At 44.9% G+C, this 27,291-nt stretch overlaps 1 protein-coding gene across 1 annotated transcript; it reads right to left on the reverse strand.

Annotated features, from left to right (window-relative positions):
- Positions 1–919: 919 nt before the first annotated feature.
- On the reverse strand, positions 920–26,600 carry LOC311140024 (solute carrier organic anion transporter family member 1B1-like; the record flags this gene model as incomplete). Its single annotated transcript, XM_084174994.1, has 21 exons — positions 920–1,191; positions 1,272–1,389; positions 1,533–1,597; positions 7,052–7,248; positions 7,578–7,743; positions 14,384–14,576; positions 15,113–15,277; positions 15,905–16,192; positions 18,856–18,954; positions 19,462–19,650; positions 20,089–20,213; positions 20,466–20,598; positions 21,036–21,177; positions 22,562–22,796; positions 23,131–23,456; positions 23,554–23,878; positions 23,974–24,387; positions 24,585–24,660; positions 25,294–25,389; positions 25,480–25,572; positions 26,465–26,600. The coding sequence occupies 21 exons, from the start codon at positions 26,598–26,600 to the stop codon at positions 969–971; spliced, it is 3,804 nt and encodes a 1,267-aa protein (XP_084031120.1). The 3' UTR covers positions 920–968.
- Positions 26,601–27,291: the final 691 nt, after the last annotated feature.

The following is a 27,291-nucleotide window of genomic DNA, read 5'->3' on the forward strand; positions in this document are numbered from 1 at the left end:
GGACGACTGTATTTTTGATGTGTCTGGGTGGTTTACATAATCCACAGCATAACTATTAACTTGACCATGTTTAAAGAGATATTCCATTTCTGATTTGGTATTGTTACCCATCTACCAATCACTGCCTGTCTTTATGAGGCTTTTGAAAAGCTCCCTGGTCTTTGTAGTTGAATCTGTGCTCAAAATGCAATACTTGACTGAGGGACATTACAGATGTTGTATGTATAGGGGACAGAGGAAGGGTTGATAATCAAAAAATCATGTCAACCCTTATTATTTCACACAGACTGAGGCCATGTAATTTATTATGTGAGTTATTAAGCCACATTCTACTCCTGAACTAATTTAGGCTTGCCTAAACAAAGGGGTTGAATACTTATGCAACGACTCTATTTAGTTATGATTTTCTTTATTTATATATATTTTTTTAAATAAACATCTTCCACTTTGACATTACAGAGTATTATGTGTTGATTGTTGACAAAAAATTACAAATACATCAATTTTAATAGAGAGCAATCGAAATAGGACAGAAGTCGAGTTTCGAAAGCAGTTGTAAGAGGTTTTTGGTTCATAGTATGTACAAGGGACCTTCTGATAGGAAAGGGAGAGATAGAGACACGTAATAGGTGCGGTCTGTGGTTGGCAAACTACTTTTAATGAACTCATATGGAGGAATACTTCATTGGGATCATATATTTTGAATACTGCATTAATAACATTAAGAGGATGGTAAATCTATCAGGGCTTTGGTCGAAGAGGTCTAGCAGCAAAATCAGTTTCCCAAATAGCGACCAATTCCTACCAATGTACTTGGTCTTGGCTTAAGACTATACCGAGTTATGGCAAAAATTTGACTTGTTCATTTGACAAGTGGGTCACCAAATACCCCAAAACACTTCAGGTGGATCATGGGCATGGCACAATACAGGATCAGAAACCATTGGTTTGGAAAGCTCTTCGGTATCTCAGATAGTGCTCTCACTGTCCCTGTCCAGATCATCTTTGTTCTTAAAGATGCTGACCATGGCATGTCCATTGGGATTGTTGTTCCCGTTGGCCTCCAGGGCTGTAGCCTTGGCCTGGCTTCGCAGTACCAACTTATTCTGCCGCTTGGACAGCTGCCAGTACAGCACCCCCCACAGCAGGTAGGCCAGGCTGTATAGACCATAGATCAGACCCAGGAACGTTCTACAGGGGAGAGAAGGGACATAGGTTATAATAAAGTCCATCCATCCATCCATTTATCAGTTGAGTTCAGTTGACTGTACCTGAATGCATGTGAGTCGTAGAGTCTGCATGCTCCTTGACCCCCACATCGCTTTAAACCCCACTTCAGACACGTCCTGTCAATCAAAGCTCCAAAGTATATAGGAGGAAGGATTCCACCTGCAAACACACACACAAGTTACTGAAGTGTTTTACTTTCTCAAGTTCCTTAACCATAGAAATTGAAGGAAAATATAACATTTCGAGAATGTTCCACAAGGTTCTAAGAGTGTTCATACCCTCCACAAACTCATCTTACTTACCCAGAGTTCTGACTATCAATGTCTGCATGCCAAGAGCCAGTGATTTTAAATCGGGGTGTATAGATCTGAAACAAAACAAAAGCAACACATTGAGGGTAAACAAAGCTTGCAAACAAAATCAATACAAAAGTGATTGCAATCACAGGTGGGCAGTTCCAGTGGTGTAAAGTACTTAAGTAAAAATACTTGAAAGTACTACTTAAGTAATTTTTTGGGGTATCTGTACTTCACTATATATATTTTTGACAAGTTTTACTTCACTACATTCCCAAAGAAAATCATTTACTTTTTACTCCATACATTTTCCCTGACACCCAAAAGTACTCATTACATTTTGAATGCTTAGCAAGACCGGAAAATGGTCCAATTCGCACACTTATCAAGAGAACATCCCTGGTCATCCCTACTGCCTTTGATCTGGCAGAGTCATTAAACCAGTACCCAATTGCAGTGGCGGCTCCTGAAAAAATTCTCAGGAGGGGCAATTTTTCTGATGATTTAGGTGACCTACACACATTTAAAAAAAAGATATGTCCAGCAACAACATGAAGACAGGGGCAGCATATAAGTCAATACCAGAAGCATTTATTGACTGATCTCAAAAGTGTTGGCTTACCAGGGTTGGTGGAGCCCTCAGTTTCATCTTTGCCTCGCAAAGCTAACTCAAACACTCCGCAAAACTTCACACACTGGATTAGCCGGCTGAGGATGTGGCGGTTCTTGCTAATGTCGTAGTAAATATATTTGTTATAGTGAATATGGAATATGATATGTTGAGTAAAATGTTGTGCTAAGATCTATTTAGGTCAGGAGCTGGTTATAAGTTCTGTTCCTATCCAATAACAATGGACAAAAGGGTCCTATCTTGTCAGCCTTGTCAGCAGGTGGCCAAGGACAACACCCACGCCATAGGCCTCTCAGTTCTTCCAACTCACGAGTTCTTGCTCTGAGGACACACACACACACAAACACACACACACACACATCATCACTGTTAAACACACACACACACACACACAAAAATCCCCTCTCTTAGGCTGAACATTTGAAGACAGAGAACCCGACTCAGAGCCAATGCAACAGTGACAGTAGCCTGGAGGTGACCTCGCCCAACTCATCAGGACCAATCAGAAGATCAGAACTACTAGATTGAACCTACTTCATTTATTGCATAAAATGTCTGCACACAATGTTTCGGGGCTCTCTTCAGATAATAATAATAATAATATGCCATTTAGCAGACGCTTTTATCCAAAGCGACTTACAGTCATGCGTGCATACATTTTTGTGTATGGGTGGTCCCGGGGATCGAACCCACTACCTTGGCGTTACAAGCACCATGCTCTACCAGCTGAGCTACAGAAAGTGGATACTCATGGATGCGGATTGCAATTGTAAAATGTCAACACAATTGGAGACACCACGTCATTTTTGGAGACATGTTATTGACAGTAAACTATTGTAGATGCGACTGCTAACTAAATAAAACATTTTAGCTGGCTAGCTAATCATCTTAGCTAAATGTGGGGCAAACAATTCAGTTATTTACCGTTAATTTGAGGGATTGGGGTGAAAGAAATCGAGTTACATAGTGATACTTTACGATATACTGTATTGACAATATCGCAATATTTTAGCGCTAGTTGGCTGTACCTGCACCAAAACACCATTATTGTTCCTTCATAGCTTGTTCTCAATCTTTTCACATTGGGAGCCAATTAGTTTTCAGCACTTTTATTTCCATGACTGATCAAAACTCGTTCTCATGGCTTTCTGATCCCTCTGCAACAGACATATGGTGCGCAATAAAATCACAGTATCGAATCGCAATACGTATAGAATCATGAGACTCGCAATGCTGATGCATATATCTTATCGTGAGGTTCCTGGCAATTCCCAGCCCAAGTTCATTTGCCACAACAAATCTCTTCGCTAGCAAACGCGATGTCTTCTCCAAAACGACAATGTGTCTCCAGCAATGTTTACTTTTTTGACGTTCTATGGCATCTCCACTTTCCAAGCATATATGACCACATGTAATATTTTGGTAAGTGATGCAAATAGTGAACTATGTAGGGCCAGGATGTAAAATATATGTAGCTGCAGCAATTTCTCTTATCTGATATGGTAAGTAATGGGGCTTAATTTATAGCTCCCTAAGAGTTTGACGAACGGGTCCGTGAACGCGATTCCAGATATATTTACCTCTGAATAAACTGCCTTTATTACACCATATCCACATCCAGTAAACTTGTGATTATCAACACTAACCTCATCGTTGTGGCGGCGGACAGCTAGCCTGTATCCCTCGTCATCCAGTTGAGTGAGTGGCAATGTCTTTTTTCGTTCGTACCAATTTTTGGAAAATCCTCGGGTGTAGGACTTTCCGCCTTTAGTAGAAACCTGTTGAATTATTAAATTTGGTCTGGGAGGTCCTAATTGTTTCGTTGCCAATTTATCTTAATTTGTTCGCCGACAAAAAGGAACTTCTTTCAAAGACACAATCGAGTTGGACTGAAGCCTAGCCATTTTGATAGTAGTAGTGAATTGATTGAGGCTGCTACCTGGTCTTTTCTTAGTTACGTTCATTCGTGGTTACGTTATGTATGACGAAAGCGCGTAAGTGCAAGCCCACAGACACCCATAGAGAATGTATTGAAAGCTTTGAAATGTGAAAAAAATAGATTTTACATGACAGGCTATGAGAGACTTCTGGGCGATTTTCAACCTGACTGAAATCGCCCAAAAAACGGGCGGGGCCATTTGAAGCACGACTTTAGCCTGATTTGACATTTAGTGGCTGTCAGATCAGACGTGAACACTGATAACTGCTGTTGCCGTGATATAATTTTTTATAAATTTATAAAAAAATATATATATTTTTTTTTTTTTTTTTTTTTTATAATTGATTAGAAAAAAAATCCCTTCCTTTTCCCGTTTGGCAGTGCGTCGCCCATATCGCCCTATTGAACAAGCCGTCCCTGCCCAATTGTCATACTTGAGTAAAAGTAAAGATACCTTAATAGAAATGACTCAAGTAAATGTGAATCACCCAGTAAAATACTACTTGAGTAAAAGTCTAAAAGTATTTGGTTTGAAATATACTTAAGTATCAAAAGTAAATGTAATTGCGAAAATATACTTACAGTGGGGGAAAAAAGTATTTAGTCAGCCACCAATTGTGCAAGTTCTCCCACTTAAAAAGATGAGAGAGGCCTGTAATTTTCATCATAGGTACACGTCAACTATGACAGACAAATTGAGGGAAAAAAATCCAGAAAATCACATTGTAGGATTTTTTATGAATTTATTTGCAAATTATGGTGGAAAATAAGTATTTGGTCACCTACAAACAAGCAAGATTTCTGGCTTTCACAGACCTGTAACTTCTTCTTTAAGAGGCTCCTCTGTCCTCCACTCGTTACCTGTATTAATGGCACCTGTTTGAACTTGTTATCAGTATAAAAGACACCTGTCCACAACCTCAAACAGTCACACTCCAAACTCCACTATGGCCAAGACCAAAGAGCTGTCAAAGGACACCAGAAACAAAATTGTAGACCTGCACCAGGCTGGGAAGACTGAATCTGCAATAGGTAAGCAGCTTGGTTTGAAGAAATCAACTGTGGGAGCAATTATTAGGAAATGGAAGACATACAAGACCACTGATAATCTGCCTCGATCTGGGGCTCCACGCAAGATCTCACCCCGTGGGGTCAAAATGATTACAAGAACGGTGAGCAAAAATCCCAGAACCACACAGGGGGACCTAGTGAATGACCTGCAGAGAGCTGGGACCAAAGTAACAAAGCCTACCATCAGTAACACACTACGCCGCCAGGGACTCAAATCCTGCAGTGCCAGACGTGTCCCCCTGCTTAAGCCAGTACATGTCCAGGCCCGTCTGAAGTTTGCTAGAGTGCATTTCGATGATCCAGAAGAGGATTGGGAGAATGTCATATGGTCAGATGAAACCAAAATAGAACTTTTTGGTAAAAACTCAACTCGTCGTGTTTGGAGGACAAAGAATGCTGAGTTGCATCCAAAGAACACCATACCTACTGTGAAGCATGGGGGTGGAAACATCATGCTTTGGGGCTGTTTTTCTGCAAAGGGACCAGGACGACTGATCCGTGTAAAGGAAAGAATGAATGGGGCCATGTATCATGAGATTTTGAGTGAAAACCTCCTTCCATCAGCAAGGGCATTGAAGATGAAATGTGTCTGGGTCTTTCAGCATGACAATGATCCCAAACACACCGCCCGGGCAACGAAGGAGTGGCTTCGTAAGAAGCATTTCTAGGTCCTGGAGTGGCCTAGCCAATCTCCAGATCTCAACCCCATAGAAAATCTTTGGAGGGAGTTGAAAGTCCGTGTTGCCCAGCGACAGCCCCAAAACATCACTGCTCTAGAGGAGATCTGCATGGAGGAATGGGCCAAAATACCAGCAACAGTGTGTGAAAACCTTGTGAAGACTTACAGAAAACGTTTGACCTGTGTCATTGCCAACAAAGGCTATATAACAAAGTATTGAGAAACTTTTGTTATTGACCAAATACTTATTTTCCACCATAATTTGCAAATAAATTCATAAAAAAATCCTACAATGTGATTTTCTGGAAAAAAAAATCTCATTTTGTCTGTCATAGTTGACGTGTACCTATGATGAAAATTACAGGCCTCTCTCATCTTTTTAAGTGGGAGAACTTGCACAATTGGTGGCTGACTAAATACTTTTTTTCCCCACTGTAAGTATCAAAAGTAAAAGTATAAATAATTTCAAATTCCTTATCTTAAGCAAACCAGAAGGCACCATTTTCTTTTTTTTATTATTATTTACGGATCGCCAGGGGCACACTCCAACACTAAGACATAATTTACAAATGAAACATTTGTGTTTAGTGAGTCTGCCAGATCAGATGCACTAGGGATGACCAGGGATGTTCTCTTGATAAGTGTAAATTGGACCATTTTCCTGTTCTGCTAACTAGTACTTTTGGGTGTCAGGGAAAATGTATGGAGTAAAAAGTACATTATTTTCATTAGGAATGTAGTGAAGTAAAAATAAAAGTTGTCAAATATAAACAGTAAATAAAGTACAGATACCACAAAAACGACTTAAGTAGTACTTTAAAGTATTTTTACTTTAGTACTTTACACCACTGCACTAAACACAAACGCTTCATTTGTAAATTATGTCTGAGTGTTGCGTGCCCCTGGCTATCTGTAAATAAATAAATAAAATATATATTTTGCCATCTGATTTGCTTAATTTGAAATTATTTATACTTTTACTTTTGATACTTAAGTATATTTTACCAATTACATTTACTTTTGATTCTTAAGTATATTTCAAAACAAATATTTTTAGACTTTTACTCAAGTAATAGTTTACTGGGTGACTTTCACTTTTACTTGAGTAATTTTCTATTAAGGTATCTTTACTTTTACTCAAGTATGACAATTGGGTACTGTTTCTACAACTGGGCAGTTCCATCCATCCTATTGTCTTGTTTTACCTGAGCAGGACGATATATCCAGATGTGCCCCCACAGTCAGAGACGAAGGCCCCCAGGACAGAGACAGCCATGTAGAACTTAATCATCCTGTCACAGTCACTCTTCCTGGGGCACTGGCCCAAGATCACTGACATGTTGGTTGGTAGAGCCAACATTTTCCCCTTCAGCTCCCCCATACATGTGCAGTAATGGAACTCCTGTGGAGGAGAGGGAGAAGATAGAAAAACAGAAGGAGAAACAGTGACTTTAAATTCATCAAAGTTGGTTATGGGTTCGACCCACAGGGTGTGCAGGTTTTTGCTCCAGCCCGGTACTAACACACCTGATTGTGTGGTATAGTATATAACATTCAGAAGTGTTCACTGGAGTTCTACACTCATATGTTATCCTTATGGACACACATAGTGTTCCTAAAGAGAGTATTGTGTTTTAAAAGTGAGATCTACTGTATGTGTAAATAAACAAGGTAGGAGGAGTTGAGAGTAACTAAGAACACATTTAGACATTTAGTCATGAGATGTCTCACCATCTCCTTGCCTACGCCAATGGAGGTCTGGCAGCCAGCAAGACAGGGGGAGGCGTAGGTCATGCCATTGCTGGCACACACAGGGTCCCAGTGTTTCAGGGAACAGGAGCAGCCCATATTACACTGAGACAGCAAGCTCTCCTGCTGGTAAGACACCTCTGGAGCCCTGGGAGACAAAGGTAACAATGTAGCTATGAGTCAAAAGCATGACAATGTTTTGTGTTAACTGTTTTATATGGCAGTGCATAGATAATGAAGACAAAGATCAAAGTTTGTATTTTGTTATCTTATATTATCTAATTTAGTAGCAATAGCAATAGCAATAGTCAAGCGAAATATAATATTTGATGAAGCACACTCACACTGTGCTTTAGGCCTTCTCTTAGAATCAGTGTATAAACAGTAAGTCTCTAGCTATTACAACATTTCTACTAAATAATTTACTCTATTAACGTAATATGAACTAGAGTACATGTATTTACCCTTGGTAGGACAACACTGTAGGAAGTATTGGATGAGCAGGAGGCAGAAGGAGAGGAACTAACCTTAACCCAACATTACTTTATTTACAGTGCTTTCAGAAAGTATTCATACCCCTTGACTTATTCCACATTTTGTTGTGTTACAGCCTGAATTCAAAATGGATTAAATACATTTGTTCTACACACAATACTCCATAATTGTCAGCTTCCTGCTTCTCCTGTTTGTCTCCGGGCCTCTAGAGGTCAGCTGTGTTCCCCTCTGCCTTAGTTCTTCCTCGTGTGTCCTCATTAGTTTGATCCAGGTCACCTGTGCCTTGTTTTCCCTTTAGTATTTTAGCTGTGTGTTTTCCCCTTGTTTCTCACTTGGTTATTGCGTCCTGACTATGTGTCTCCTGCTTTGTCCCACCGTGTCTGTCCTAGTAAGCTGTTCGAAGTTATCTTTAGTTTGTTTTTCTCCCCTCGTGGAGTTGTTTTGTTTTGCCTCCTGTTTTGGAACATTAAATCAACTTACCTGGAGTATTGCCTTGGGTGTTTCATTTGGGTCCTACAACACCTCCTCTGTGGCTAAGGGGTAGTACCCCCAGCTTTCCACATCTGAGACCGGAGTTCTAGCCCGGCTTGTGACAGAATAACCAAGTCACTCATGGACCCAGAAACACTCAGTTCCCAGGACCTGTTGGCGGTGATCACTCGACATGAGGCTTCTTTCCAGCGCCATGAAGCCGTTCTCAGCCGACAAGAGGAGCTGATGGCTAGTCATTCTCAACTCCTGGCCGAAATGATGAGTTCCCTCCGCCAGCTCTTTGAACGCCTCCCTGGTCCTCTCCCTTCCCCCAGGTCACCCCCCAGTGACGACCGGCCTTCTCGGTTGGCGGAGCCCCGACTACCACCTCCCAAGCCCTTTTCTGGGGATCCAAGCTCTTGCCAGGGTTTCCTCACCCAATGCTCCCTCACCTTCGAGCTCCAACCCTCAAGTTTTCCCACTGACCGTTCCAAGATTGCCTACATCATTACCCTTCTTTCAGACAAGGCGCTCGCCTGGGCTTCTGCGGTGTGGCAGTCCCAGGAGGCCTGTTGTGACTCCCACGCTGCATTTGTAGAAGAGTTCAAGCGGGTGTTCGATCATCCTGTCAGTGGGCGGGAGGCTTCCAAGCGCCTACTGTCTCTCCGTCAGGGCTCCCGAAGCACGGCAGATTTTGCCATTGAGTTCCGGACCATAGCAGCAAGGAGCGGATGGAATGATGAAGCGCTGAGGGTCTGCTTTCAGGGAGGGTTATCTGAGCCCCTTCAAGATGAGTTAGCCACCCGGGAACCAGCTGGAGATCTCGAGTCCCTCATAGCCTTGGCCATCCGCCTGGACAATCGTCTAAGAGAGCGGAGAACGGCTCGCCGTCAGGTGTCTCAGTCCCAAGTTCCTCTGAGCAGCTCTGTTTCTCCTGTTTGGACTCCGTCATTCAGAGCTTCCCCGGCTCCTGAACTGCTCCAGGATTCCCCGGAGAGCATGCAGTTAGGCCGTTCCAGGCTGTCTCCCAACGAAAGGGAACGTCGCATGAGGGAGCGTCGGTGCCTCTACTGCGGGGTTGCCGGCCACTTCCGCTCCACTTGCCCCGAGCTTTCGGGAAACGCCTGTCCCCGCCCAGCTACAGGAGGGCTGTGATGGGGAGAATTAGAGCGCCTCCTACTAACGCTGTCCTGGCTATTCCAGCCACTCTGTCCTGGGGGGGCCACCAGCATCGGGTCCAGGCTATGATCGATTCCAGTGCCGCAGGTGATTTCCTGGATGTAACCTTGGCTAAGGAACTTAAGATCCCTACCCAACTACTTCCTCAACCCCAGGCAGTTACAGCCTTAGATGGCAGACCTCTGGAACCAGGAAAGGTTACCGAGGCGACTCAGTCCCTGCGACTTACCATCTCTCAACACCAGCAGGAGGAGACCTTCTATCTTATTGACTCTCCCGAGTATCCTATTATCCTGGGTCACCCTTGGCTATGCAGACATAATCCCCAGATCGACTGGCCTACTGGCACCATTCTAAGCTGGGGTCCCACTTGTCAACTCACCTGCATGCTTCAGAGTCCCTCAGCCCCTAGGACCCAGTTTCAAGAGTCTGTTGACGTCTCCCGAGTCCCCAGTGTTTACCATCGGTTCAAGGCAGTGTTCAGCAAGGCCCGGGCTACTGCCTTACCGCCTCATCGCACGTATGACTGTGCCATTGATCTACTCCCTGGGTGCTGCCCTCCTAGAGGTCGGATCTTTTCCTTGTCCTCCCCCGAGCACGCAGCTATGGACACCTACATTAAGGAGTCCTTGGCAGCCGGCCTCATCTATGCCTCTACTTCCCCGGCTGGGGCGGGCTTCTTTTTTGTTGAAAAGAAAGACGGGGGTCTTAGGCCTTGTATTGATTACCGGGGACTCAACAAGATCACGGTTCGGAATCGATACCCCCTTCCTCTCATGGCCACTGCTTTTGAGCTGCTTCAAGGGGCTTCCATTTTTACTAAGCTGGATCTCCGCAATGCTTACCATCTCGTGCGGATCCGGCAAGGAGACGAATGGAAGACGGCGTTCAACACGCCCACGGGGCACTATGAATATCGGGTGATGCCGTTCGGGCTCACCAATGCCCCCGCAGTATTCCAAGCCCTGATTAATGATGTTCTCCGGGATATGCTTAATCTGTTCGTCTTCGTGTACCTGGACGATATCCTCATCTTCTCGAGGTCACTGAAGGAGCATGAGGGGCATGTTAGCCGGGTTCTCCAGAGGCTCCTTGACAATCACCTCTACGTTAAGCCTGAGAAGTGTGAATTTCATGTTTCTCAGACTCAGTTTCTCGGGTTTATTGTCACTCCTGGGCACCTAGAGATGGATCCCACGAAGGTCAAGGCGGTCCACGATTGGCCCACACCTGCCACGGTCAAGGAGGTTCAACGGTTCATTGGCTTTTCTAACTTCTATCGGAAGTTCATCAAGAATTTCAGCTCGGTGGTAGCCCCCTTGACGACGCTTACCAAGGGAGGAGGGACCAAGATTCACTGGGGTCCGGAAGCAGCAGGGGCCTTCGAGGATCTCAAGCGCCGCTTCACTTCTGCTCCGATTCTGGTGACCCCTGACCCAGAAAGACCTTTCGTGGTGGAGGTGGATGCCTCAGAGGTGGGGGTGGGAGCCGTCCTGTCACAGAGGGGTGCGGATGGGAGATTACACCCTTGTGCCTTCATGTCTCGCCGCCTGTCTGAGGCCGAGCGCAACTACCACGTGGGGGATCTAGAGTTGCTTGCGGTAAAACTGGCCTTGGAGGAGTGGCGCCATTGGCTTGAGGGGGCTCAGCACCCTTTCCAGGTTCTCACAGACCACAAGAACCTGGAATATCTCCAACAGGCTAAGCGGATGAACCCTCGGCAAGCACGATGGTCCCTTTTCTTCAATCGATTCCAGTTCCTCCTGTCTTACCGACCTGGCACCAAGAACGTCAAGCCGGATGCCCTGTCTCGAGTCTATTCTCCCGAGGTACGAGAGAAGCCCTTGGCATCGATTATTCCGAGGTCTAGGATCGTCGCACCTCTTCAGTGGGAACTAGAAAGAGGGGTACGAGAAGCTCTTGTCCATGAGCCCGATCCAGGCGGTGGTCCTGCCGGTCGCCTGTACGTTCCTCTCTCTGTTCGGGCCCGCGTCTTGCAGTGGGGTCATGAGTCGCCCTTGACATGCCATCCAGGCAGTGCTCGCACACTGGAGTTCCTCCGACGGCGGTTTTGGTGGCCGTCCATCAAGAAGGACGTGCAGGTCTATGTTGAGGCCTGCCCGGTGTGCAACCAGGGAAAGTCGACACGCCAGCGACCCCAGGGACTGCTCCATCCCTTACCTGTTCCTCGAAGGCCATGGTCACACCTTTCTCTGGACTTTGTTACGGGACTTCCTCTATCCCAGGGCAACACCGTCATCCTAGTGGTGGTAGACCGTTTCTCTAAGGCTGCCCGGTTTATTCCCCTGCCCAAGCTGCCCTCGGCTAAGGAGACTGCTGAGCTCCTCATGAACCATGTCTTCCGGATATTTGGTATTCCCCTGGACGTGGTCTCTGACCGAGGTCCCCAATTCTCGTCCCGGTTTTGGGGGGCCTTCTGCAGGCTTGTTGGGGCCACAGCCAGCCTATCGTCAGGGTTCCATCCAGAGTCTAATGGTCAAACGGAACGGATTAATCAGGATCTGGAGACCACCCTGCGGTGTATGGCGGCCAGTAATCCCACGTCTTGGGCCACCTATATCATTTGGGCTGAATATGCCCACAACACCCTCCAGTCCTCAGCCACCGGATTGTCCCCCTTCGAATGCCAGTTCGGTTACAACCCTCCATTATTTCCAGAGGAGGAGGCGCAAGTTGGTGTTCCCTCGGCCCAGCGCTTTGTCCAACGCTGTAGGCGGACCTGGAAGAAGGCCAGGCGTGCCCTCCTTCGGACCTCCCAGAGATACCAAAGTCAGGCTAATCGCCACCGCCGGACGGCCCCTAGTTTCCGAGCTGGTCAGAGAGTTTGGTTGGCCACCAAGAACCTGCCCCTCCGGGTCGAGTCCAAGAAGCTTTCCCAGAGATACATCGGCCCTTTCCGCATTGCTAGAAAGGTTAACCCTGTGTCTTATCGTTTGGTTCTCCCTCGTTCCCTTAGAATTAACCCCACTTTCCATGTTTCACTTATTAAACCTGTCTTGTCTTCTCCCTTTGCCCCCCCACGCAGACCCCCGCCACCTCCCAGGATCATTGACGGCCAGCCAGCCTACACAGTCCGCCGGATACTGGACTCCCGGAGGGTCCAGAACTCTCTGCAGTATCTGGTGGACTGGGAGGGCTACGGGCCAGAGGAGCGCTCCTGGGTTCCAGCCAGGGACATCCTGGACCCAGGGTTGATCCGAGATTTTCGCACCCGGGGGCCAGGGTGTTCTGGAAGGAACGTCAGGAGTCGTTCCTAGAGGAGGGGGTCCTGTCAGCTTCCTGCTTCTCCTGTTTGTCTCCGGGCCTCTAGAGGTCAGCTGTGTTCCCCTCTGCCTTAGTTCTTCCTCGTGTGTCCTCATTAGTTTGATCCAGGTCACCTGTGCCTTGTTTTCCCTTTAGTATTTTAGCTGTGTGTTTTCCCCTTGTTTCTCACTTGGTTATTGCGTCCTGACTATGTGTCTCCTGCTTTGTCCCACCGTGTCTGTCCTAGTAAGCTGTTCGAAGTTATCTTTAGTTTGTTTTTCTCCCCTCGTGGAGTTGTTTTGTTTTGCCTCCTGTTTTGGAACATTAAATCAACTTACCTGGAGTATTGCCTTGGGTGTTTCATTTGGGTCCTACAACACCTCCTCTGTGGCTAAGGGGTAGTACCCCCAGCTTTCCACATCTGAGACCGGAGTTCTAGCCCGGCTTGTGACAATAATGACAAAGTGAAAACATGTTTTTAGACATTTTTGCAAATGTATTGAAAATTAAATATCTAATTTACATAAGTATTCCCACCCCTGAGTCAATACTTTGTAGATGCCTCTTTGGCAGCAATTACAGCTGTGAGTCTTGCTGGGTAAGTCTCTAAGAGTTTTCCACACCTGGATTGTGCAACATTTGCCCATTATTATTTTCACGCTCTTTCAAATTGGTTGTTGATCATTGCTAGACAACCATTTCCGGGTCTTGCCACTCAGGAACATTGGCTCATGGTGAAATCCCTGAGTGGTTTCCTTCCTCTCCGGCAACTGAGTTAGGAAGAACACCTGGGTCTTTGTAGTGACTGGGTGTATTGATACAGCATCCAAAGTGTAATTAATAACTTTACCATGCTCAAAGGGATATTCAATGTCTGCTTTTTTTACTTTTACCCATCTACCAATAGGCGCCCTGCTTTGCGAGGCATTGGAAAAACCTCCCTGGTCTTTGTGGTTGAATCTGTGTTTGAAATTCACTGCTGGACTGAGGGATCTTACAGATAATTGTATGTGTGGGGTACACAGATGAGGTAGTCATTCATAAATCATCTTAAACACTATTATTGCACACAGAGTGAGTCCATGCAACTTATTATGTTGACTTGTTAAGCAAATTTGTGCTACTGAACAAATTTAGGCTTGACATAAAAAAGGGGTTGAATACTTATTGACTCAAGATATTTCTGCTTTTCGTTTTTTGTAAACATTTTGAAAAACATAATTCCACTTTGACAATATAGGGTATTGTGTGTAGGCCAGAAAAAAAATCTGAATTTGATCCATTTTAAATTCAGGCTGTAACACAACAAAATGTGGAAAAAGTCAAGGGGTATGAATACTTTCTGATAGCACTAGCATATTATGAACTACAGTGCTTACCCTTTATAGGTCATGGTGAGGCCAGCCACCTCTGAGTTTTCACACTGTAGGAAGTACTGGATGAGCAGGAGGCAGAAGGAGAGGAAGGAGGAGATGGAGAGTCGGGCTGCTCCCAGAATACTCAGCTTGAACCGCTTCATCACATAGCCTCCCACGATGACCCCAATTCCCACCGCAGGCAGGTTCATCGAACCTGGACAGAGACAGACAAGTCAAGTTTGTAGTACATTTGCCATGCATCACATTTTACAACCACATACATTACAAACAAACACAAAAGGCTAAATAGAAAGATTTGTAATGACTGTCAGGAATGTAGTAGAATATATTCAGTTTGGAAGCATAGATGGATAAATGTGTTTCAGTATGATTTATAATGTCTAGCATGTGTAAAACTAATGCATAGCAGAGTATTGTAAACACACTAATGTTACTGCTGAGAGTATAAGTTGTGTGGGAAAGGTGTTGCATGACAGTCATGTACAGTATGAGCTAGATACTCGTGGTGGTGAGTAATCAGGTTAGCTACTGTACTATCTAATAACAGTTCAGAGTGCTCTTTCAGTTTAAAGTTGCCGCCCGCACATGTACACACAAACTTGTAGTCATGTTAATCTCAGTCACATGTTCTTTCAATGACAACATTGCTTCGGCTTTCTTCTGAGTGAAGGAGAGTAAAGGAGAGATAAAGTGTCTGTGTGTGTGTGTGCCTCCTGTACTGTAGCCTACCTATCAAGAAGATTGCCTTGGAGGGAGACTGCCCGTAGACCTGCTCCATGAACTTGGGTTTGAAGGTGATCATCCCTATGAAGCCATTGAATGCCACCACGGACGTCAGGATGATCAGCAGGTAAACTTTGTTCAGCAACAGTCTTTTCAGGGACGGCCCAAATTCTGGAAATAACAATAAATAATACAATTCAGAAAGCATTGAGAAAGGCATATTGTAATATTCAGTAGCATCAAAATAGTTGGAGGCAGGAAAATCAAATGTTTTTAGGGTGTATCATGCTTCAACAATACATTGATCACTCTAGTATAATTTCATAGATAAGGTATCCACCATATAAATTAAATGTGGTCAATGGAATGTTGTATTTGTAATCATTTGGCTGCAGTCAGAGTCTGTACTGTCGCAAGTAGTGGCCAAAGCATAAGTGACCAGCACTAAGGTGTCTGTGTTATAGCTCGCATAAATTAGTGATTAAATGGGGTCAGGTGTGGGGGTCTGTTAAGGGTCAGTGGTCAGACTCTGGGTCAGGTTTGTCTAGGCTGTAATGTCCATCAATGATTGAGGACACTGCAAGAATTCTACTGCCCCAGTTCCATTAGTCACTAACCTCTTTCCCCAGCACCTAACAACTGTGATCACAGATTTGAAAGTATTGGACAGATGAAGGTTAGTTAGCAGAAACTCAATTTTGGGCAAGGTGGAGTCATTACTACTTCCAGCACCTATCCCACCTTCTCTGAAGCTAGGTGAAGGGGCTAGGAATCTAAATGGAACCAATCCCACAATACCTTTAGCCATGGCAGCCATGGTGACAGGCTTTGGTGCATCCTCCTCAGTATTGTCCTCTGGTAGGAAACTGCCCTGCTCCTGCTCCTCCTCTTGGGTGTCAGAGGAGTTCTTGGCCTGTGTGTCCTCCTTCTGTTTCTTTTTGCTGGGGCTCTTGCCCTGCTTAGGCAGAGTATTGGGGAGGAACCAAAATGGAATCCCAGCCAGGAGCATCAGGAAGCCAGATACCAGGAAGCCTAACCACCAGGCTCCCACCCAGCGAGAGTCCTTGTGGTTGATGGAGATGCTCTCTGTGGGTAGGACAGAGATAAAGATGTGGGTGAATATGATGGTGAACATGGTCAATTGATCAGACATTCCCTTAAAATAACTAACTGGACAGCTGAATTTATAATCTGAAATAATATCAATAATATCAATGTTATCAAATAATGCTCAAAATATGGAGAATCAGTTATATGGCTCAATTAGCTCTACAGAAATCCCTGGTAGTCTTAGCTCTCTAAGGAGCATCATTACTAATGTTTGTACAAAACAAATTCTCCAGTTGAATAAACGCTGAGAGTGTTACATTTAACACTGTTCCAGTGTCTATACGGGTCCACCCTTTTCAGTGTTAAATTAACACTTTGCTTAGTGTAAAGCCTTATTTGCATATTTCCCAGTGTGCCTTGCCTTGTGTAAAATGTAGAGTTACCACCAATTACTGTATTTGTTAGTGACAGAGACATGGTTGTTGCATTCATTCATTTTCAATCCTGTGGCCTTCACCAGGTGAGATCCTAAGCAAATATTTGTTCATTAAAATGCAATTCGATAAGACTGAGTGTACAAAACATTAAGAACATCTTCCTAATATTGAGTTGCCCATTCACCCTCTGAATGGCACACAATCCATGTCTCAATTGTCTCAAGGCTTAAAAATCATTCTTTAGCCTGTCTCTTCCACTTCATCTACACTGATTGAAGAGGATTTAACAAGTGACATCAATGTGGGATCATAGCGTTCATGTCACGGATTCAGCAGAGGCTGCTCCTCCTCCTTGCTCGGGCAGGCTTCGGCGTTCGTCGTCCCCAGAGTTCTAGCTACTACCGATCGATGTTTCGGTGTTTGTCTTGTTTGGTCTTTATTGTTTACACCTGTTTCCCATTATGTTACATTGAATTCCCTTTAAGTATCCCTGTCTCTCATTGTTTGTTGTGTGTGATTGTTTTCCGTGAGGTCGGCAGTTGCTGTTTGTATGCGCATATTGTTCCTCCCTGTTAAGAGGTTTTGTTTTGTATGTTCCTTTACTGTGCTAGTAAAGTACGTCTGCCAGTAGCTCGGTGTCCTGCGCTTGACTTCGTTCACCGCATACACGTCACCTTGGCAGTAGAATGGCCTTACTGAAGAGCCCAGTGACTTTCAACGTGGCACCGTCATAGGATGTCACCTTTCCAACAAGTCAGTTCGCCCTGCTAGAGCTGCCCCGGTCAACTGTAAGTGCTGTTATTATGATGTGGAAACGTCAAAGAGCAAAAATGTCTCAGCTGCGAAGTGGTAGGCCACACAAGCTCACAGAACGCCGACATTGGACTCTGGAGCAGTGGAAATGCGTTCTCTGGAGTGATGAATCACGCTTCACCATCTGGCAGTCCGACGGACGAATCTGGGTTTGGCGGATGCCAGGAGAAAGTTACCTGCCCGAATGCATAGTGCCAACTGTAAAGTTTGATGGAGAATAAATAATGGTCTGGAGCTGTTTTTCATGGTTCGGTTTAGGCCCCTTAGTTCCAGTGAAGGTAAATCTTAACGCTACAACATACAATGACATTCTAGACTATTCTGTTTTTCCAACTTTGTGGCAACTGTTTGGGGAAGGCCCTTTCCTGTTTCAACATGACAATGCCCCCATGCACAAAGCAAGGCCCATACAGAAATGGTTTGTTGAGCTCGGTGTGGAAGAACTTGACTGGCCTGCACAGAGTCCTGACCTCAACCCCGTTGAACACCTTTGGGATGAATTGGAACACAGACTGCGAGCCAGGCCTAATCGCCCAACATCAGTGCCCGACCTCACTAATGCTCTTGTGAATGGAAGCAAGTCCCCGCAGCAATGTCCCAACATCTAGTGGAAAGCCTTTCCAGAAGAGTGGAGGCTGTTATAGCAGCAAAGGGGGGACCAACTCCATATTAATGCCCACGATCTTGGAATGAAATGTTCGACGAGCAGGTGTCCACATACTTTTGGTCATGTAGTGTAGATAGGCTAATTCCTATCTTAATGAAAACAGATTTAAATGTCTCTCGGTTTAGAAATGACCTTCAGCACCCAACAGGTCCCAACCAATAAACCGAGATGACCCATCAGCAAACAGACCATACACAAACAACTATCCTCTCCCATGATTTAGCAACATCACAGAAGTTAAACGCAACATGTAAAGTGTTGGTCCAACGTTTCATGATCTGATAGAAAGAAAAAAAATCGCAGAAATGTTCCATACGCACAAAAAGCTTTTTTCTCTAAAATGTTGTGCACAAATTTGTTTAAATCCCTGTTAGTGAGCATTTCTCCTTTTCCAAGATAATCCATCCACCTGATAGGTGTGGCATATCAAGAAGCTGATTAAACAGCATGATCATTACACAGGTGCACCTTGTGCTGTGGACAGTAAAATGCCACTTTAAAATGGGCAGTTTTGTCACACAACACAATGCCACATATGTCTCATGTTTTGAGGGAGCATGCAATTGGCATGCTGACTGCAAGAATGTCCACCAGAGCTGTTGCCAGAGAATTTAATGTTAATTCCTCTACCATAAGCCGAGGAGGCAATGTCGTTTTAGAGAATTTGGCAGTACGTCCAACCGTCCTCACAACCGCAGACCACGTGATCTTCTTCTTGATTTGCACAAGACAGCTTATATAAAATAGACAATGTATGATTTGTTAATTCAAGGGTTGGTTACCTAAATTCACAGAGCCAATATCCACATATATCTTGGCACAGAAGGCGCCAAACGTGAAGCCAAATACAGGCCCCAGGATGCCAACAGTCTGTAAACATGCTGAGGAAGAGGAGACAGAGAGAGTTGGTCAGATACAGTTCAAGCAAAAGAGAAGACAATAGATTTAACTGAAGTCCGATCAGTAGTTTGGCCATATTCGTTTGTCATATGGTTTGCCATAGCTGATACATCTAAATCAGCTACTGATATTTGTAGGATAGAAGATTTTGATATGGAATGCCTGAAAAGGTTGTTTCTAACCAAGGTTAACATGATTTGCCAGACTAAAATACAGTTTGATACAAATCAAGTTACACCAGCTCACATTTTGATGTGTTAAGTGTTGGGTAAAGTTGCCCCAAGTTGCTGATCTTGGGTCAGTTTTGCATTTCCCCCACTAATGGTTAAGTTTAGGATTGAGGAGGGGAATCCTAGACCTACGCTTAGGGGAAACTTCAACCGGGAGCGATGTGGTATGGAAGAGGTTGAAGAGATACAGTATAGTGTAAAAATATGTTTACTATCCAATGTTGATATGGTACACCTGACAGTTTTTTTTTTACTAACCAAGATAGATGGCATTGTTCTCCTTTCGGGCGTAGTCGTCCAGATAGGACACTCCTAAAAGCATGACAGGCGTCTCTCCAATCCCACGCAGCATGTTAACCAGGAATACATAGATCCACATGGACGAGCCTGCCTCCTTCTCACACGTTGTGGGAACACAATTTCTCCTTAGAACACTGTTTCTTAATCCTGGGGACCCAAAGGGGTGCACATTTTTGTTTTTGCCCTATTAATAAGACACTTGATTCAACTGATCTACTCAACAATCCTTTCATTTAAATCAGGTGTGTTAGGGCTAGGACAAAAACAAAAAAGTACACCATTTTGGGTTCCTAGGACCAGGATTTGGGAAAAAATTGCTTATATAACTAGGATAGGGTAGCATCAACTTTTCTGGAATGGAATGAATGGAACGGAGTCAAACGTACTTTCCATAGGTTCGATACCGTTCCATTTATTCCATTCCATATATTCCATTGAGCCCGTCCTCCTATAGCTCCTCCCATTAGCCTCATCTGGTTTGCCTGTAATACTTTATCTACACTTAAATTCATAAGAATCATTTACCTAACAAGGTTCCCAGACACAGCCAGACTGATGCTGTAGTGATGGTGATTGACTCGTTACCTGCTTTACTCGCAGCTGTAGCCTGATCATTTATGACAAGATGACTCGTGTTGGCCAGACAAGGCAGAATACTCTCTGTAGTGTTTTCCTCAGGTATATGTGACAGGGTTGTTTCATATACATACCTGCATGGGAAAGAAATGAAATGTATCTTTCCTCTATAAAGTGGTACAGTAGTTTTGAGAAGTTATGTGAAGCCACATATCCCTTCTTTATATCCAAGCATTTCTTTGTTGCTTTTTGTACCACTTCTTCAGAAGTGTTAAGATTTTCTTTAAATTCTTTATTGTCACGCCTTATGTTTACTTACATGGTTATACTATGCACAAATATACAGTCTATAGATAGTCAATAAACCAAATAAGAGGTAGACTTACTTTCCCTGGAAGAAGTGTGGCAGAGCGGTGAGGAAGGCCCCAGCAGCCATGATGAGACAGCCAATCCCTATCAGTCTGGGCCTGTGGAGCTTCGCCCCAAAGTAACTCACAAATGCTATCACCAGCAGGTTACCTGGTAGGAGAGAGAAGAAACAACCATGGTATAATCAATGAGTAATGTTTATGGAGCTAAAGTTAAAAGGCAAAACCTCACAGGGCACAGGCTTTTATTGTTCAGAATCAAATAAACCCCTATATTTCTTGGATTATATATCTGAAAGGATTGTGAGAAAATTCAACCTAGCCCATCACAGTGCTTTAACTTTCAACCTTATTTGTCCCAGAGGAATTTTGGTTGTGCAGCAAGACCACACATAAAAACACCCAAAATAGGTGGAGCCCTATAACTGTACTGCTTACACACTTTCAGATGTTCAGGACAAGTATCTCGGGCTAAGGGCGAGGGGTTGATGTCCTCTTGAAGAACAATAAACATCATCTATTGATTTCGGGGACTGGGTAAATACGGCTTTAGGACTAGGTACTTAGGAAATTAGGATTTAGGTCTACCCATCTCAAAGCTGCCATCGATGAATCCTATGAGTGAGCTTGGGATGTCGAAGCGTCTCTCTATCTGGGTGATAGAACTCTTCATGTAGCTTCCCCCGAAGTCTTTGGCGAAGTACACAAAGGACAGGGAAACCAGGAACAGCTTTGAAAATAAACACAAAGCAGAGTTAGATGAAGCCAATGTCCCTAGAGTCTAGATGTTGATCTGAGGCCAGATGTGTGTTTCCCAGATTATGGTTAATATTGGGGTTTGGGAAGGATAAACTGATGTCCTAAAACGACCCAGAGCACACAAAACAACATTGAGGGGTCAGGAAAACATGAGTTTGGTTTGTTTGACACCACTTCCACTGTCCTACATTCAGTTGACTGTTAATCAGACAGAACATCTACTGTAGTTCAAGACAATCCTAAATCAACGAGTAATACCTAGACACAGAAAACAAGACTCTGACCCATTTGGAATAGGTGTTTTCATCCAACCATGTGCTCATGTCGCCTGAGTTATTGAGTCATAACAGACAAAGTAGCAGGTTATCCACCAGATCTAGGGAATAACTTGTGTATGCATCTATTAGTGAATGTATGTGTGTATACAGTGTGTATGGCTGAATAAATACAAACCAAATGTTTAGGTTGAAAAACTACTGGATGACACAGCAAAACATGTAACTCTTGTATCTGCCCCCTCCTCTCCACCCCTCCTACTTTTTCACCTATTTCCCCATTTAGCATCCCTCTCCATCAGTCCCTTCAGTTCAGATATACACTACCGGTCAAAAGTTTAAGAACACCTACTCATTCAAGGGTTTTTCTTCATTTTTACTATTTTCTACATTGTAGAATAATAGTGAAGACATCAAAACTATGAAATAACACATATGGAATCATGTAGTAACCAAAAAAGTATTGAATGATGAGGTGACTTATTCCTTATTGCTCCTAATGAATTTAAGCCCAGTGTTGGCAACATTAGTTCTGGTCCAACAGGTGGAGGGGAAATCCCTCCCTATATGAGTTTACTTATTCCTTTGAGCTCCTAAATAGGGTTAGAGTTAAGGTAAGGGGTTTGTGGTTAAGGCTAGGTTTTGAATAGGATTGTGTTTTAGGCCTGTGTGCACTGGAAAGCAAACTAGCTGACCTATCTCCTATTCATCCCCCTCCCTTATTTCTGATCCAGCAGGTGGCAATGAAAGCCCTCCCTATATGACTTGACTGACCAGTTAGTTGACTGACTCCTTATAGCTCCTAATGATTTTAAGCAGTGTTGGTAACATTACTTCTGGTCCAACAGGTGGAGGGGAAATCCCTCCCTATATGAGTTTACTTATTCCTTTGAGCTCCTAAATAGGGTTAGAGTTAAGGTAAGGGGTTTGTGGTTAAGGCTAGGTTTTGAATAGCATTGTGTTTTAGGCCTGTGCACTGGAAAGCAAACTAGCTGACCTATCTCCTATTCATCCCCCTCCCTGTAATAACACATCTGTTATTTTGTATGTAATACTACTCCAATGTTATTGGTCACATACAATGTCCTCAGAGCCTGAGGAGGAGTCAGAGGGAGGAGAATCCTGGTGTTCAGGGGCCTCAGGAGGGTCACAGCCGGTGGCGGACGAGGCACCTGACCGGGCTGCCACAGAGGTGGAGGACGAGGCGACTGGCCTCCTGAAATCACTCGTCCTCCAAGGGTCCCTCGGTGGTCTGGGCGTACAGGTACTCAACACCAATGAGTTCCCCTGCGATGTAGTGGGAGAGCACACAAAGCTTAATGACATAAAAACGCATCACACGTTTACACAAACCTATGACATGATCAACGTACCTGTGTACACACCAGGCTTGGTGAAGTCCTCAACCTGACCTGAGCCATGCACCCTTTGACTGAGCTGGGTGAGGGAGTGCTGCAGGTTGCCACTGTAGCAGAGCAAAGGCTGCTTCTGTCGTTGTGTGAAGAGTCATCTCCCTCCTCCCCAAGTGGCTGTAGACCTCTGTGTCAATAAGGCCAACCATTCGCAGCTTCCCCAGCTCGGACCACTTGGCCTCCAGCAGTTGACGGACATCTCCTGCATCCCATTCAAAAATGCAGGACGACAGCTACCGCATGAAGGCCCTATACAGCTGGTGGCTTTCGGTGGTGACACCTGCTACGAACCGCAGCAGCAGATGCCAGATGTCAAAACGAACCACGAGCTGGTCCCATTCAGGAAACATGGAAGCTGTCTTCGATCCGCCAAAGCTGGAGCAACAGTCCCGGTCCACGTACATGAGCTGGGGGGGTGGTACCCCAGTGAGTTGGTACCGCTTCATAAGGCCCTCGCCCTCACCAGCAGTGAGGACATGGTTGAGGACATGCCCGTGTTCATTCCCCACGTTTGTGGCCCAGGCAGCCGTGTCCGAAGCATAACCGGCGAGCTTCTTGGTCACCTGAAAAGAGAAAGAGAGGGGGAGAGAGTGAGCATCAGTGGGATGCGGAGGAATGAAATGATGGAATACTTTCAATATGGTGTGACAAAAGTGTTACCTTCTTCGTGGAGTCCATCTTTAAGATGGACCTGAAGACAGAGGTAACCCTGGCCTTCACCTCGGCAAGCCGCGACAGCACATCCATGCTGTACACTGTCAGCAGCCAGACGGGTGAGGGCACCACCAGCATTTCTGGTAGTGGTGGGAACTGTGGCCGGATGGTGCCCGAGGCCAGGAAGTGCTCGAACTCGCCGAGGTACTGTATGGACCGTCGCATCCAGGCTTCGCTGTGGCCCTCACACAGCTTGTTGTATAGCTGAGTTGCACTGTTCCCCAAATCACGCTCCCTCAGCATTCCCACAACTGCCAGGTCACAGGAATGCCTGGAGAGAGGGGCAGTGAGAAAAGGGTGAGGGACATTTAGTGTACTCAACTGTCTTACAGCAGTAAAAATAAAATTATGCATTTTAACACTTACCTGTAGGTCAGAATCGCTGGAAACTGGCAGCGATGCGCAGGGTCCAGCTGACCCAGGACGTCCTGCGACCAGCCCGCCACCTTCTTCTTACACCGTGGGCACTCCAGGTACTCAGTGGCCATGAGATACCAACCCTTGATGTCCAAGACCCTCCGGATAGTCTTGTAAAGCCCAGCGTTGGTGAGGGTGGTGTTACACACAGGCTGGGTGCATGTCAGCTTGAATGCCCACATACGAACGGGCATCCAGAGGAACAGCGGACATGCAAAGAAGGGGTCGGGGAGGGTACCACCACGGACGCAAGTCTGTGATGAATAAGGACCTCCCTGAGCTGCTCCTGGTAAACAGTGTCCAGCCAATCCACCGCTGCTGCTCCTTGTTGAGAGTTTCCCGCTAGCTCTCTGGAAGCTGCAGCTGCATTAAGAGAGAGGAGTTAAAGAGAGTTCAAAGTACAATAAATGGAAGATTCATTTTCCAGCATGACACAATAAAAATATCCAATTACCTTTTGTAAGATTTGCGATGTTACTTTATTCACCTCAGCACTTTCTTGGGCAGGCCTTGGAGGCAGGAAGGACAGCCGGGGCACATCCCCCTCTTCTTCTCTTCACCCCACCAGGGTATGGACAGAAGCCTGGGATAGATTCAGGGGGTCCCGGTCCAGGGAGGCACGGGATGGGTCATCAGCTGGACGGGAGGCAGGAGGCAGTGGTGCAGGGACCTGTACGTTCAAGGCTTCATACCTAATACATAAATCAGCAAAAAGTGATGATTATGCTCCCCAAGGATGTGATCAGGACAACAGAATCAGTTAAAGCAATATATTGATTTAGGGTTAGGGAATTGAAACAAGTTAAGCTCAGGTTGATGTCAGAAAAGCAGGAAAACACTGGAAAAGAGCATTGGAGTGGAAACAATGTCACAATGTGTTCGGAATCTAATCTATGTTATAGATTTTTTTTAAATAACATGGCACATTTTTTCACAATGTGAGAGTAACATCATGAAAATACCAAGTAACAACTACAAATAATATTAGTATAAAAGTTGGAAAAGAATGGAGAGTGATACCAAGTGCCAACTACAAATAATATGAGTATCAAAGTTGGAAAATAATGGAGGGGGATACCAGCACCATGACAGGAAATGCTTTGATATGGAGTTTCTCACTCAAACCTACCTTACCCAAGGTACCTTCCTTAGTCTGATGAATATTACAGCGACAAAACAAAATAGGTTACATTACATAAAAAGGTTATTTCCGTCAGTCAGAATCCAAAACTTGATTTAAAAATATCATTATTGCAGTAATTAACTTACACTTTTCAACTTCTATGGCCACAACGACCAGCTCTGCATCTGAGGTCTCTGCGGGTTGCAGAGCTGGTCGCAGATCTGTTCGGGAAGCAGACAGCCCTTTACGACAAAAAGAACAGAGTATGAGATAAATGGTTGTCAAAAAAAGATTGAGATCTCATTACAATGCTCCAGTGTGTAGACACTTACTTGGAACTGCAGTCTTCGGGGCCAAGATCTTCTTCACCGTCGACTGCAGTTTGCCTGGGGGCACCGAACGCTGCCCCAAAAACACTGCGATCGCTGGACCAAGTGGTCTTTAATAACAAACAAAACAGAGACAACAAGCACCGTTATTCTCTATAAAAATCAAATAACTGGTTGTTTTTATCATTACTGATACCACATCTAACTCTGGCCATCATCTCTGCTTTCTCCTCATCTGTTACTGCCATATCCTCCCCACTCGTCAACACTGGATAATCCCACTCCCTTCTGATCCCACTCATCCTCTTAATCATCCCCCACAGGTGTCGCCCTTCCAATGGTGTCACAGAACCGATGCCAACATGACCTCCTTGCCTGACGGATAGTTCTCCTCACCATGGCCTGGTCCTGCTTATACTGAATCAGATGTTGGAAGTTATGCGTCCTTTTCAGTACTCTAAATGCCCTGTTCCTAATCCTCACCATTGCCCCACATTCCTCCGTACACCATGGGACTGCTTTCCTCCTCCTCCTCCTCCCTGGACTCTTAGGTATAGCCTCAGTAGCTGCCCCCGCTAACGCTGTTCTCACCCAGTTATTCATACTATCTACATCCCCTCTCATAGCCATCACCTGCTCACGCAGCTCCTGAAACTGATCCCACTTTGCCCTTCCAAACACCCACCTGCCTACTCCATCCACGAATACCTCCTCCTCCCTCCGGCCTACTGTGCATACAATGGGGTAATGATCACTCCCTACTGTCGACTCCTCCCATACCTCCCACTCACATATTCCTGCCATCGCACTAGATACCAGAGTGAGGTCTAAGGCAGACTCTTTCCCTGTGGCTACATCAATCCTGGTCCCTCTGCCATCATTCAGGCACACATTTTCCATCACTTGGCCATTTCCATCCATCCGCCCCCCCCCCCCCCCCCCCAAAGCGTGTTGTGGGCATTAAAATCCCCACACCACATTACCTTACTTCTTTCCTGGCCCTCCACCCTCTCCAGCACTTCCATGTCCAATATCTGACACGGATTATAATAATTCACTACCACCCCTCCTCTCATCCACACCTCCACCACCACATACTCCTGTTCAATACCTTTGCCTATCATTTTGTAGGGAATTCCTTGCTTTATGAAGGTGGCACACCCACCCTCCCCCTATATCTCGGTCCCTACGAACCACTACATATCCCTGTATGATAAACCACATTCAGTTTGAGCCATGTTTCCTGCACACAAATCACATCAGGCTTAGCTATCGTATCAACAATGAACTGCTTGAATTCCTGCCCATTAGCCAACAGGCGTCGAGCATTCCATTGTAGTACTACCACCATAACTAAGATCCAGTAATACATGACTCCACCATCGGCTGATTGAGGTCATCTCGAACCTCTTCCCATGTCAACCCTGTCACTCAAATGTCTCCCAGCAGCTTTCACTATTAGTTTAATCCTCTCCGTTTTAGACTCTCCTTTATCAGTGCTATTGATAGCTCCTGCTATAAACATCACCAGCTTTCTCTTTTCTATGTATACCATATCGCTGCCCACCTGCTGATTGCCAACAAGGGTTTTGCCAGAGGGGTCAAATACTTATTCCCCTCATGCAAATCAATTTATAACATTTTTGCATGCGTTTTTCTGGATTTTTGTTGTTGTTATTCTGTCTCTCACTGTTCAAATAAACCTACCATTAAAATTATAGACTAATCATATATTTGTCAGTGGGCAAACGTACAAAATCAGCAGGGGATCAAATACCTTTTTCCCTCACTGTAGATGGTAAATGGTTGGTGGTT

Source organism: Coregonus lavaretus (assembly GCF_964263955.1).
Source record: "Coregonus lavaretus genome assembly, chromosome: 13".
NCBI lineage: Eukaryota > Metazoa > Chordata > Actinopteri > Salmoniformes > Salmonidae > Coregonus > Coregonus lavaretus.